The sequence below is a fragment of the Elgaria multicarinata genome, chromosome 4 (assembly GCF_023053635.1).
Source record: "Elgaria multicarinata webbii isolate HBS135686 ecotype San Diego chromosome 4, rElgMul1.1.pri, whole genome shotgun sequence".
Taxonomy (NCBI): domain Eukaryota; kingdom Metazoa; phylum Chordata; class Lepidosauria; order Squamata; family Anguidae; genus Elgaria; species Elgaria multicarinata.
In genome coordinates, this window is record NC_086174.1 from 127,254,435 (window position 1) to 127,268,487 (window position 14,053).

Sequence of the window (14,053 nt, forward strand, 5' to 3'; positions counted from 1 at the left end):
CCCTCTCCCCGGGGTTCCTGTCAGCCTTGGGCCGGCCGCCCAGCTCGCATGAGATGGGGCCAGGGCTTGCAGCCTCCTACCTGGCCACGCCTCGCTCATGCTCCAAACCGTGGCACTGCCCCCTTCGTGGGGGAGGGGGGGGAAGCAAAGCGGCAGAAAGGGGTAGGATTACCTTGGACAGTCTGGAAGAGTCGGGTGAGGGGCTTAGCAACCTGTATCAGCTGATGTTACTGTTGCTTAGCAACCTTTATCAGCTGAAGCCTGTACGGAAACATATCTAAACATTTTTATATATAAAGAAAGGTATGGCTTACTTTTCTTCATAAAATGAACTCCAAGCACCTAACAAAAACAGAAAACACAGCCAAAACCGTTCACGTTACAGTAACTACAATTCCCAACGGCTCTCAGCAATTTCATACCTATAAAAATGCTAGCACTTGAGGACACTCCAATGTTGATCCAACTTGTCCCACTTACTTCAATAGGTCTACTGTAAATAATAATGTAAGGGGATACAACCCGTTGGCAGTAGATTCAGGATGCATAAGAGGAAGTACTTCTGCATACAAGGGGCCTGAACTTATTACAGCAAGGTTTGCTAATGGCCAACCTTGGTTTAGGCGGGCATTAGACAACTTAACGGGAGCAGAAGGCTACCAATGGCTACTATGCAGGATGGCTGGGCAAAATCTCCCTTATCAGCTTGCGTGTGGACTTCGCCGGAGACTGATCATTGCGGGAAACAAACTGCTGGGCTGGCTAGGCCTGGGGCCTGACCCAAGAGGCTTGCTCTTCCGCTTTTATGCTCCCTTTGTCGCCTCCAAGGAGCAAAAGGAGGCGGGCCGGAGCCCGCGCTGCACCTCCGGGCCTCAGCTACGACGAGCGCGACTCCCCGCCTGAACGCACGCGGAGCACAAAGAAGCTGCCCAGCGCTGTCGTCGCTGCCCCGCCCGCCTTTCCGCCTTCTCGGTGTAGGCGAAAGGGGAAAGGGCCGCCTCCCGTCCGCCCCTTAAAGGAGCTCCGCTGCTGCTGCTGCTGCTGCGACGGAATCCATGGCTCTGCCTGAGGCTGGTGCCTGCAGCCGGCTTCTTCTGCGACCCCGCATCGTTCTTTTCGGAGACTCAATCACTGAGGTATCCCCCGGGCCTGGGTGGGCATAAGAGCCGGGAGGTCCACGTAGTCACGCTCGGGCTAGCAAAAGGCCCCGTCGTTCGCTGCCGGCTTTTCCCTTCTCAAAATGCTGCACCGTTATGCTGCCACTGTGGCCTTCGCCTTTCCTCCCCCCCCCCCACAAAATTGCACGCGCACGCACACTCACTCACTCACGCAATAATTGTGACTGCCTCTCCCCTATTTAAGAACTGCTGGCAAGCAGAAATTCAATGGATAATGCATCTCTAGAGGTGGGGAGCAGCAGCAGCAGCTCGTTCTGACGGGTGTCATCATCATCATCATCATCATCATCATCATAGCAAGCAAAGTATGGGGAATCTTGAAGTGCTCTCCTTATAAATCAGGCTGGGTGGATTGGGGCACCTCGCTTTCCTAATATTGGTTTTAGAGAGTTGTAACTCCCTCAGGTCGCTCCAGGTTTGAGGAGCTTAAGTAATGAGTCCTCTGATGAATAAATAGGCTCTGGTGGACTTACCTAGTCGCAGGTCTTGTCTACCTGGGTCTAGCCACCTTTTTAATTTCTCAGTGCTCCAGAGCAACACTAAGAAGCATCCACCCGTCATGGGCCCCTGATGTTATATATAGCTCATAGAAGGCTGGGTGGTGGTGGTCACCATAGGCGTGCGCAGCACATTTCATTAGATGGTTCGGCCAGAGATTAATATTTTTAAGGTAAACATTGATTGAATATACAGTAATAAAGGACTTTTTCTTCATCAAACAAACAAACGAAAACTGAAGTAAACTGTATTTTTTTAATTAACAAGTAATCTGTACTGCACTGTTGTAATTATTTGATTAGGACTGAAGTAGAGGAGCACAAATTTTACTGTACTTATTGTCTTTAAATATAGTTAAATATCCCACAGTTACCTTGTTATTCTATTTCTACAATTCTTTTTCTCCTGTCTTTTTTTCATCCTTTCTTTGTTTTCAGGCTGCATCCTATGCACATTTACCTCAGAGTAAGTTTGATTGATCTCAGTGGGGCTTACTTCTGAGTAGACATACATAGGATTGTGCTGCAGCTCTGTTTTAAAGTGACACAAGATGCACACATACCATGTTTACCAAAAGAACGGCTTGAAAAAAGGGGGTTGGACACCCTAAAATAAGCAAGGGCAGATAGGAATTGTTTTAGCAAGCATTCTGAAAAAGGTGCTGCTGAATGAACCCTCCTTAGCCAGGAGGTCCTGGGGGGCATTGCAGTTCTCCCCCCTTCCCCCTTTCTTTTCTCTTGCTGGAGGCCAGACTGGGGTGGGCGGTGGGGCAACGAGGAGGAGAGAAGGCACGTAAACATACAGCTTCTCTCTCTCTTTCTCCCAAACATTACAGTACCTGCAGGGCTGATGAGGAGAGGAGGGCAGTAGCAGCTCCGAAGGGGGGAGGGCCCCAATCCGCAGCTCCAGGCAATCTTACTACTTACAGAAACAGTCCCTTCCTCGGCATCATGTCAGCATGGCTGCTGCTCCCACCTTGAGCAGGGAGCGGCTGAGTGAGTGAGTGAAAGAGCAAGCGAGTGAGCTGGGGGAGCAGCGGCTACACCTGGTGAAAAAAGCCTTCCAGAGGAGGACTGGGGTGGGGAGCAGCTGAATTTGTCGCTCTTTCCTACAGCTAGCACCAGCCCTGCTACCACAACATGGCGGTGGCAGCGAATTAGGGTGTTCAACTGAACCCTTTGAACCTGTTGTCTGCACGCCAATGGTGGTCACACAGCCCACCCCCCAGCCCACCCAATTTTATTTCCCTACTCCTGTGCTAAAAAGCATAATTGGCACATTTCCTACACCCCCTTGCAACCATCACCAAAGGAAACAACCCCACCTGTTACGTAGTTTGATCATGGCCAAGCTATCCTAAATTTTAATTGGGATATTTGTTTCCATCATTGATAAATGGTGTGGGTCATTGTGGGGTGATGATGTTACCCCAGAAACCATAATCTTATGTGAACTGCCCAGACAGCTTTGGCTATGGGGCGGTATACAAATGCAATAAATAAATAAATATAAATACTGCTGGGAGTGTGCTGGGCAATAGAAAGGTCTTGTGACTGTACATTTATTTTAGTTCAGTGTTCATTGCCTCCCTCTCTTCTAGTTTTCCTTCCAAGAAAATGGATGGGGTGCATCTGTTGCTCACAGACTAGCTAGGTAAGACGAGTTGAACTCCATGTTTCATCTGTATTTTCAAATTGATGTCTCAAGGCTCAGTAAGATATTTGAGGTATAGCATCAAAAGCTTCAATGAGTTATGTTTTAGTGAATGTAGATTGAAAATATTAAGCCTCAGTTTTTAGGAGACCATTACTTAATAGAAAATGTATGAGAGCTGTATGTGTAGATACAAACACACACACGATGAAATCTGCAATGTTGCTTCTTTACTCTTCAATGTGAAATGTAGTTTACTTAGGGGAGGAGAGGGAGAGACCTGGTGCTTCAATCCTTATATTTACTTGGGTGTAAGTTCCAGTGAGACTTCTGAGTAGGCATGTACAGGTTTGCACTATTAAACAAGTGTCCAACCAATCTTTAACATTTCAGCATGTGCAGTAATTACACTGTGGTGTTTCTTTATATATCTATATATGCTTGTTTTAGAAAATGTGATGTTTTGAATCGTGGACTTTCGGGTTATAACACAAGGTGGGCAAAAATCGTTCTTCCAAGACTGATCTACAAAGAGTCTAATGCCAAGAACACTATTGCAGTAACGGTCTTCTTTGGAGCCAATGACAGTGCTTTAAAAGGTGTTGTGTATTATTCTTCTCCCTCCACAAATCTTCTGCTCCGGAATGTTTCATTAAGGTTGGAGTTGAGAATGCTGTCATACTATGCCCTCCTTTTTATTTTATTTTTAAAAACTTTTATTTTTAGGCTTTATATGCCATCTTTCAATGAGAGTCTTTTCAAGGCTCTTGATATGCCAGCTGCACCCCTTCTTAGAGTCAGAAGACCTAAAGACAGTAGTGCACGCGCTGGTAACCTCAAGGCTTGACTTTTGCAATGCGCTCTACATAGGGCTACCATTGTACCTAGTTCGGAAACTTCAACTAGTTCAAAATATGGCAGCCAGGTTGGTCACCGGTACACCTAGGGGTGACCACATTACACCAACATTAAAATCACTCCACTGGCTGCCAATTAGTTTCCGGGCAAAGTACAAAGTGTTGGTCATTACCTTTAAAGCCCTAAATGGTTTGGGTCCAGGTTACTTGCGGGATCGCCTTCTCCCATATAGTCCGCCCCGCACACTCAGGTCCTCTGGGGTGAACTTACTTCAGTCAGCTAAAACTAGGCTGACTTCAGTTTCCCAGAGGACCTTTTCTTCTGTTGCCCCCAGATTGTGGAATGGCCTGCTGGAGGAGATTCGTAAAATTAACTGTGTGATTTTAATGCAGCTTTAAAGACTAGCCTTTTCTGGCAGGCCTATCCAGATCAATGTTAAATCATGAATTTTTAAGATGTATTGATTCCTGTTCTAAAAGGAGGCGGGTAAGAAATAAATTTATTATTATTATTATTATTATTATTATTAGGCAACTTTCAAATAAGACAGTAAAATATGGAGTACAACAACCTGTGGCCTACTCTGGGGCCCAATCCACCCTGCAGAGGTTGAGCAACTTCCATAGGCCCCTGCTCATGATATCCCCATCTGTGATAAACTGGGGATTCCCAGCACCACTTGGCTCTCAGGGGAAGCAGGTGGCTGCAGGACACTCACAGAATGTGTGGCGATCCCTCCATGGACTGGTGCATCCTGGATTGGGCGGGCTGGCGATTGCACTGGCAGCAATGATGCCATGAGTGCCCACTGTTCCTGGGCCCTGGTCAATGCAGCCCTCCCAGACAGTGCATGCTGGGAGTTGTACGCTCGTCTTCCATTACGGAGTCCCAGGCCTATGCTTTAGAATGGCGATTCTGTCATAAAATAGCTGCCAATGCCTCCGATTTCCTAATCTGAGGCCGAGGCTTGCACAGCCCTAATTTTCTCCCCTTATCACACACCTCAGCACAGATGGTGGGGGCAGGGGGGAGTTCCGATGATGGGCTCAGTATATGGGCAGGCTTGTGTTTGCTCTCATCAGTCTTTTTGTTTTTACTTGCTTCTGTCTCCAAACATATGGAAAATAGGAGGCTTATTTGGGTAGCTTCCTATGCACTCGGTGCATGAACAGTAATCTGGAAGCTTAGGAAGTGTAACAAAGCAGGCAGCCTTAATTGCGGTTTGAAGGGGTAATTCTTCCCATGTGGGAACTCCACAGCCTGGATTGGTTGCAGTCTTGCTGCTGCATGCAGTGTGGACAAGGGGACCAGTAAAAGATAAGGCCATGAGCATGTTTTCGCTGTGGTTCTGCATATCGATCCATCAAAACTACCCTGCAGATGCTTTTGACTCCAGTCTATATAAGCAGGCTGACAAGTTAGAGGTAGTGCAGATAACTTAGTGAGAGGAAGGGCTGGATTGAGGTATGGGAGGATTTATTTATTTATTACATTTTTATACCGCCCAATAGCCAAAGCTCTCTGGGCGGTTCACAAAAACCATAAAAAAGCATAATAAAACAACAAATACAAAATACAATATAAGAAGCACAACCAGGATAAAACCACACAGCAGAAATTGATATACGTTAACATAAGGAATTAAAACAGCAAAATTTAAGTTAAATTAGGTGTTAAAATACTGAGAAAATAAAAAGGTCTTCAGCTGGCGATGGAAGGACCCACTTTTCCGTTCAGTTCTACCTGCCTGTGTGTCTCTTCTCAAGAATCCATAACTCCAAATAGTTTGTTTATTGATAAGCATTCATGCTCACACACCCTGTTAGGGTAATGCTGCTTAGGCAGGTAGTGTGACTTATTTTACCTGAACGGATCTGTGACTGTATAATTTATTTTTATTTGATTGACAATTTTATCTGAATATAAACTCTCTTCCCTGAACAGATGTGAATCCTAAGCAACATGTTCCACTGGATGAATATGCCGACAATTTGAAAAGTATGATACAATACTTAAAGTCTGTGGACATTCCAGAGGATAAAATTATTTTGGTGACACCACCACCCCTTCATGAAATGACTTGGGAAAAAGAATGTATTGCCAAAGGTAAGAGGTCTGCTCCTCATTAGCACACCAAGGAAATATACTTCCTATGTTTTGGAACAGTTATGGCAAGCATAATTTAAGAAATGATAGGAGTGAAGTTTTTGTTTGGCCTCTTCACATGGGCTCTGCCAACTTGGATCCGGGAGCACTCCATTTGACCCACACAGCAAAGCCAGGTCCCTGGGAACACATGATGCCAAGGGATGTGGCCTTGTCCCCCTGACGTCATTTGACCCACTGAGGGCTAAGTCGGCAGGATCACCCAAAAGTAGTTCCCCAACCCTGCCCTAATAAGTAAATCACACTGACCCTGTTTAGATGACATGCTAAGCCATGGTAAGGCTGCTAACCCTTTTGCAGCCAATGGTTAGTGAGCATATTTAAACTAGTTACGTAGCCACCGTAGTCCCCATTCAGACAACATGCTAAACCATGCTGCTTAACCACAAAATGGTTAACGGAATGCTTAACTGTGGTTAACGGTGTTGTCTGACACACGTTTCACCTAACCATCTGCCCCATTAACCACATTATAGTTAGGCTCAGTAACCATGTTGTGCAGCGTGGTTAGCGGCACTAACCATGGCTAAAAGTGTTGTCTGACACGTGTCTGTGGTTAAGGGGTCATGGTTAAGGCATAGAGTTTCCCGTACAGAGTTTCCTAACTAGGTGGGGCCGCTCTAGCCAGCGAGCTCTATGGTTGCTCTGGACTGCTGATTGATATGCTTGTTGAGGCTGCCATTTCGTGTTTCGCATTAGTTTTTTGGAGCGATTTTTGCTCTAGTAGAGCATGCTTACAGCAGAGTTTTTAAACTCCCCACTTGCAATTTCCCCATACAACGCATCCGTTTGTCCTACCTCATTGAAGTGCCATTACACACACACCCCAGGTTCTGATTATTGTGGCGGCACTGCCTGATGACACATCTAGCACAGCCGTCCTGGAAGGTTTCCGCCTCCCCTGTGATGACTGTAGAGGTATAGCAGGCATGGCCATGCAGAAAGCAAAACGGGGCGATGAATGCATGCAATTGCTGATTTCATTGGTGCCTGCTCTAAACCGATGGCCGTAACTGCCAGGGCTCCTAGCGCTAGGGCTGCTGAGATACAGGGTGGATCCGTTGGAGGAATCACTAACCACTTAGTGGTTAGCATGAGGTTAAGGAAAACTTAACCACAAAAGGATTAAAAGTGTTGTTTGCAAGCATTCTGCACGTGGTTAGCATTAACCACAGCTGAACATGGTTAAGCTAACCAGAAAGCCCAGAGTGTGGTCTGAACCAGGCCATTGTTAGGAATGGTTCACACAACATACTAAGCCATAATGTTTAGCTCAAAATGCTTAACAACTGTGGTTTAGCATGTTATTGGAAGTGAAGCCTTAGCAGTGCAGCCCTGTACCTGTCTACTCAGGACTAAATCCCATTGACTTCAGTGTGGCTTACTCCCACATATGTGGGCATAGTTGTGCACAGTTGCACTCAAAGGTCTCTGGATCTGGACCTTGATTTATAATTATATTTATTATTACATTTGTATACCGCCCCATAGCCAAGGTTCTCTGGGCAGTTAACATAGGATCATTTTACCCACAGGCAAAAATAAAATGAAACCCCAAAGCACTCATTTCGTTGTAACCTGAACTTTGTTCTGTCGTCATTCATAGTTTGTCTTTTCTCCCGCCGCCCCCACCTAATTCTCAATAGGTGAAAAATTAAATCGCTTCAACTCCACTACTGGTGAATATGCCAATGCATGTGTTAAAGTAGCTAGAGACTGTGGCACTGATGTCATTGATCTGTGGACACTTATGCAAAAAAATAACCAGGTATGATATCCCAGAATTTTAACATTGTGTTTTCAGAATGTGCTGTTAGAAACAGAGATGTTGCCCATAAAAGTAAGTAGTAGAATAATTCTAAAAAACGAATTTCTTTAGTTGGAGCCAGGATTGGTTCCAAAAGTCCATATTGCAGATTGGCAGTAGATGATCTGAATATTTCCTTCTTGAATGTCATCATTTAAGAGAGCCAGTGTGGTGTAGCGGCTAAAGTGTTGGACTGGGAGTCAGGAGATGTGGGTTCTAATCCCCACTTGACCATGGAAACCCACTGGGTGACTTTGGGCCAGTCACAGACTCTCAGCCCAGCCCACCTCACAGGGTTGTTGTTGTGGGGATAAAATGGAAAGGAGAAGGATTATGCATGCCGCCTTGGGTTCCTTGGAGGAAAAAAGGCGAGATATAAATGCAATAATACAATACATACCAGAACAATTTATCACATCTCCTGAAATCTTTATTCTAGGGCTTTTCCTGTTATCTGTTGGATGGCCTCCATTTATCAGGGGAAGGAAATAATTTTCTAGCAAACCAGCTCTGGTCACTTCTGGAACAAAGAACATCAACACTTCCTGTGCAGCTTCCCTACTGGCGTGATGTAGATCATCTCCACCCTGAAGCCAGTCTTCTGGGGGAATCGTCATGATTAGAAAAAGTAATAAAACACTAGCTCTTGTATTAACTGTACACATGCAAAATAAAAGTTCCTTTTTTCCATTTGTTTTTTTCCCCCATTCAACAGTAATACTTAGCCATAAAAGTACTACTTATGCATATGTGCACTATCCAGCATGCTCAGTCACTAAATTGAATTTGAAGCCATATTGCTAACTAATCTATCTGCTTTAGTATACCACTGAGATGGTTGTAATGCTTATTTGCTTAATGCACAAGCACGAACCGTATATTTAGTCTTGAATACTGCAGAGAGACGACAGAACCATATTGCAAAAATATTTCATTGCCAGCTATGTATTGCAAGTGGATATATAGCGAAATTGTCAGAGCAAGCATGAGAGTGACAAACCAGTCCAGATGGACAAGCTGCCATCAGCAGCTGACAACTCTGTGATCATGCTTATGACCTTGGGGGGCCGAGGTAGCAAGGTAGTGTCCTCACCATGGGGCAAGGGTGGACACTATGCCACAGCCCTCCCCCCACCTTTGGAGCCGGAGTGGGGGAAATCCATTTTTTAAATGCATTACTTTGTAAACTTAATTAGCATATTTTTCAAATGACTTCCTTTAGAAATTATATATAGTTAAGAACACAGCTCTTCAAATATGCTAAAATGAATTTACCATTACTGTGCTTACATTAACAGTTTTCAGCAACTCCATTTTCTCCCATAAAATCTAAATCACATCAGCGAAGTGTATGCTATTGACCAGACCGGACTTAAAACATTTAGACAGTCAAATAAAAATAAATTTGCAAATAGTTCTAAATTTGAACAAAACACTTAAGCCACACTGTACTTTATTGATTTCTTCTCCCTAATCAAATATTTCAGTTCAGCTGCTTTTGGCTAATAGAAATAGCTTGAGGTATTTAGATAGCATGCAAAGGTAACACTTTTCTAATATATTCAGTAAACGTAAATCAAATGAATATGCTAAATCAAATCAATTGATTTACGGCAGCAGAATTATAAGTCTTTGGCACCAAGTCTGGAGAAGCTTGCTCAGGCCTTCCTTCCTCTGTGCTCTCAATTATCTACTGATGCAGCTTCCTTGCTTTTTCTTTCTTGAAACAAAGGCATGATAGTGCAAGACAAAGAAAAGGTAAATGGCAGTTCTGTAGTGCTAGGCAGCTGTAGCAGCTGTCAGAACCGGTTGCCTCCAGGCACCTAGTCAAAATTAGAATGTGCATATCAGTGCAAGCCATATTCATAAAAGGTTTGGCAATGAAGTATCCTCTCATTAGATTAGCTCCAAATCAAGCCTTAGTGCAAGTGTATCATTAATTTCCCCAGTACTCTACTTCTGGTTGTGTTGCTGCATTCTAGCACTGCCAGAAGTTGGCTTCAGCTGCATATTTAGGAACAAGAACATAGGTCCCTACCTTATACGGAGTCAGACCATCAGTAGATGCAGCCCAGTGGTGTTGACACTGACTGGTAGCGGCTTTCCGGGGTTTGAGGCACAATTTTTCCCAGCCCTACCTGGAGATGCTTAGGATCTTCTGCATCCAAAGCAGGTGCTCTACCATTGAGTTACAGCCCTTCCCATGCCATTGCTGCCATGAACCTGAGATGCATTAGTAGTGTAGGAAAGATTTAATCAGGATGCTTATCAGTCTTCTAAAACTAAAAAATTCTGTCTACCAATTTTCAGAGTCCAACAACAGGTGGAGTTAAATCTATAAAGTTGCATCCAATGGGTTGCAACCAACGTTAGCCTCACTTAAGTCCCATTGCATTGGATGCAGCAGCTTTGGTGGAGCAGTTCTAGCCCATGAGTTCCTTGGTCATTACAGGCATACATGGCAGCATACACTTAAGTTTCAATCACATGTTTGCAACAGAAAGAAGTCAACCTGCACACATAGGCCTGGTTCTGACAACATGCTAAACCATGCTGCTTAACCACAAAATGGTTAATGGAATGCATTGACCTTAATGCAGTCCATTAACCATTTTGTGGTTAAGCAGCATGGTTTAGTGCGTTGTCTGAACCAGGCCATTGTCCTTCTGTAAAAGAATTCTATGCTTATCAGCACGTTTTGAACCAACATTCCATTAAAAGTACTAGGTACAAGTTCCAATTATCAGAAGCAAGTTATAGGTTTCAAATAAAGCACTTGAATTTTTGTAAAAAAAACATTTTATTACATTGTACTGGGAGTTTCCACTCCTCACACAAAGTTTACAACTGTGTATGAAATCTAAAAATTACCAGACTATAGGTACAAATTCCAAAAAAAGGCAAAGTTCAAGTATTAGTGCAACAAGTATCCATGAAAAATGCACATTTGTCACAGGTTTGGTTAATCTCCATCAGATATGAAAGAATACAAGATTTTCATAATTAAAGGTTTTGGTTTTTACATTTTTAGCTGGCATTTGATCCAACTATTAAATACTTATATTTGTACAAATAAAACTTTTAATGTGGCAAAACAGCTCTCCAAGCAGAAATAATACTATGTTTTTCACTTTATTATGGCCGGTGCATTTCTATAGTTATGGGCCCTGATCCAGAGATCAGATCTCTTTCTGCCAAGATTACAGGGAGAGAGGATATTTGTACCATCTCAGTTCTCACCCCTAAGGGAAAAGAAAAAGGGATGAATGCAGCAAGAGGCATACGACTTGTAGATCTCAGGAGAGGGATGAGAACTGCTAATTCAAGCCAGGCTGCTGGGAGAGGTTATCCATGTACAGCAATTCGTTTGCACCTCTGTCCTCACTGCATCAGGGACTAAGACGTGCAATCCAACAAGCACAACTCCTGGAAATAATGAGTTGCACAAATGCAATGCTAAATGGATTATAGTGCAAGCATGCAAATGCCCCAGACACTGCACATCTATACACTTTCAACCGAAAACTTTACAAAGTCTTCTTTCTAGATTTATATTACATGAAAGCTTTGATCATTTATTTTTATCCCTTAAATTTTGGCAGACAGACATTTGTTTAAGCACACTGGAATAATATTCTCTCCCCCACAGCCAAAGGAGTGAAGTTACAATACACATTTTAGCCACTTCATTTTCCAATAAAGGCCACAATCAGGCACAGTGCTATGCACACTGCTAAAACACACACACACAAACACAGAAGGTAAGGTTTGTTAGGTCTATTCTGGTGAAAAGCTGCATAATTAAAAAGCCTTATTACAAATTACCATGAAAACATCAGGTTCTAAGATCTGCAATTAAGTAATTAATTGCTGTGTTGCTCTAAAGATTGAGCTCAATCTCCTTGCACCCTTCATAAGTCTCAGTTATGTCAAAATGTTCACCTCATTTTTCATTTTAAAAGAAAAAATACCGTGTGTTTTAATGGTAATTTTTGACTTCTGAAAGCTCCAATAGAGGAAGAAAAGTCATTAAATTTTGTGCTTTTATATTCTAAAACAAGAAAATTTAATTAGTAGTGCTGCTCAACTACAAGAAGCTATATTATAAAAATACTAAGTATGCAATCTTGTGTTAGGCAGGGTATGCCTCTATGCCACAGGCTGAAGGAAATGTTTAAATCAAGACTATAGAAAAGATTCAAAAAGGTTCAATATACTTGAGACTTTACTTTGTGTGTTATTTCTAAGTAGTATCTTGAAACCAAGGAAGATCATACATATGGCCAGCATCTGCAGTAGGTCACTTCCCCGTTTCCATTTCTCAATACATATATACACATCCAAATGATATTTAGACTGAAATGGCTTTAGATCAACTAGTTCAACATGATTTTGCACATCAGAGTCATCAGCTCAAAAGGCAGCGAGGGACTAGCATTCTGTTTCCTTGCTGTCCACTCTATGTTGTCGTTGTAATTTGAAGGACGAAGCTTTCTCACTCCTCGTGACAGGATGATCTGTAAGATCTTCAAACGACTTGGCAGTTGTGGTGTTGTTTGGAAAAGGATCCTTATCAAAACAATCGTCATCCTCCATATGAGAGTCTGTGCTTGGATCCTCTTGAATCGTGTCCATTCTTTGGTGGTCCAGTTTTGGAGCCGCTGGTGCCACAGACACTGGGACAATAGGTTGCAGGGGCTGATGCCGACTTGTAGATGGTGCAACAGGAAAGGGCTTGATGATTCGGACAGAAGCTGAATCCATGCTGCTTAACATCTCGACATTCTGCAATGAGACAAGCAGTAAGTATAGCTGTGCAAAGCCCAGACTTTTCATTATCTGAGGTCGCTCCCTAAGCTGTTTGCAGATCATCTGTCTGGAAACGACCTTACCTTCAGAATACGTTTTTAAGTGGAAACAAGTCCTAGTACCAGGATTCAAACCTGATGGTTGAAGATGGACTACTACCACTTTCAACTACTATTACTTTCAACCTCAGAATTCTGGAAACCAACAATCCTAGCATTGGTGGTGAGAAGAGGGTAAGTTATCTTTAAGAATGGTAATTTACTATACGCCGTGAGTCTAAATAAAACACTGTGAAGCAACTACAGATATAGGGCAGAGCAATGTGGGGGTAGATCACTGAAACTAACTGTCTGAACATCAATACAGTAGGACCAAAATAACAGAACTAGACAAGAGCAAATGCACAGGGTACAGAATCTAGGTATGGTATCCCTAGTACTTGAGAAAGAGTATTCAGTCAAACAAAATGCATTAAAACATCAAAAAGGAAAATCAGGACTTAAATACATGTATGATTTGCTGATTTATTTATAGAGCTGTATGGACCACCCTTCAGCAAGGCTTTGTCAGTTTACAGGAAGTACATCTAGCTGTGGAAGAAACATTTCTTCAGGGAAAGACATTAAAACGTAAGACCTTGTTCTCAGTACTTAGAAATCTTTATAAGCCTCTGTTGGTGTATGTTTTCTAAACAAATACTGTATTGAAGACGTCCTTCGCACAAAGCAAACTTACACTAGGACCAAACAGAGATTTGGTGTTCTCTTCATACTGCCTATCCAGCTTCTTGTCCTATTAAAAAAAGGAAAAAGTAACAAGTCAGCTGCGGAAGCAACCGATTACAAAGCACACACATCCATTATCTGACTATTTTATAAGATGTGGCCAAATCAGAATCAGAGCCAGTGTAGATATTAGTGTAGCCAGTTACCCATGGAGACAAATGCTCATGTGAAGTGAGCAGGTTTCTGTAAGCAGTGAAACAGGAGGACAGGACTTACAGAAGGTCACATGTCATTGTGGGCTCTCCCACATTAGAGACATTCAAGAGGCAGCTGGACAACCATCTGTCAGGGATGCTTTA

At 43.1% G+C, this 14,053-nt stretch overlaps 2 protein-coding genes across 2 annotated transcripts in view; one reads left to right on the forward strand and one right to left on the reverse strand.

The window, feature by feature from the left end:
* The first annotated feature begins 1,029 nt into the window (after nt 1-1,029).
* On the forward strand, nt 1,030-8,809 carry IAH1 (isoamyl acetate hydrolyzing esterase 1 (putative)). Its single transcript, XM_063125827.1, has 6 exons — nt 1,030-1,136; nt 3,277-3,329; nt 3,780-3,928; nt 6,132-6,293; nt 8,000-8,121; nt 8,600-8,809. The coding sequence occupies exons 1-6, from the start codon at nt 1,056-1,058 to the stop codon at nt 8,777-8,779; spliced, it is 747 nt and encodes a 248-aa protein (XP_062981897.1). The 5' UTR covers nt 1,030-1,055; the 3' UTR covers nt 8,780-8,809.
* Nucleotides 8,810-10,941: 2,132 nt separating this feature from the next.
* ADAM17 (ADAM metallopeptidase domain 17) overlaps nt 10,942-14,053 on the reverse strand; it is a 30,703-nt gene continuing 27,591 nt past the window's right edge. Inside the window, exons 18-19 of the mRNA XM_063125148.1 lie at nt 13,705-13,761; nt 10,942-12,945 (exon numbers count right to left, since the gene is read on the reverse strand). Of these exons, the coding sequence (XP_062981218.1) occupies nt 12,592-12,945; nt 13,705-13,761 (411 nt within the window). The 3' untranslated portion in view covers nt 10,942-12,591. The remainder of the gene's footprint in view (nt 12,946-13,704; nt 13,762-14,053) is intronic.

Bases quoted from the DNA above. Each gene is read 5' to 3' on its own strand.
- IAH1 (XM_063125827.1), top strand. From the start codon at position 1,056: ATGGCTCTGCCTGAGGCTGGTGCCTGCAGCCGGCTTCTTCTGCGACCC. The intron at 1,137-3,276 runs GTATCCCCCGGG...CCTCTCTTCTAG, and splicing joins TCGGAGACTCAATCACTGAG to TTTTCCTTCCAAGAAAATGG. The intron at 8,122-8,599 runs GTATGATATCCC...TCTTTATTCTAG, and splicing joins TTATGCAAAAAAATAACCAG to GGCTTTTCCTGTTATCTGTT.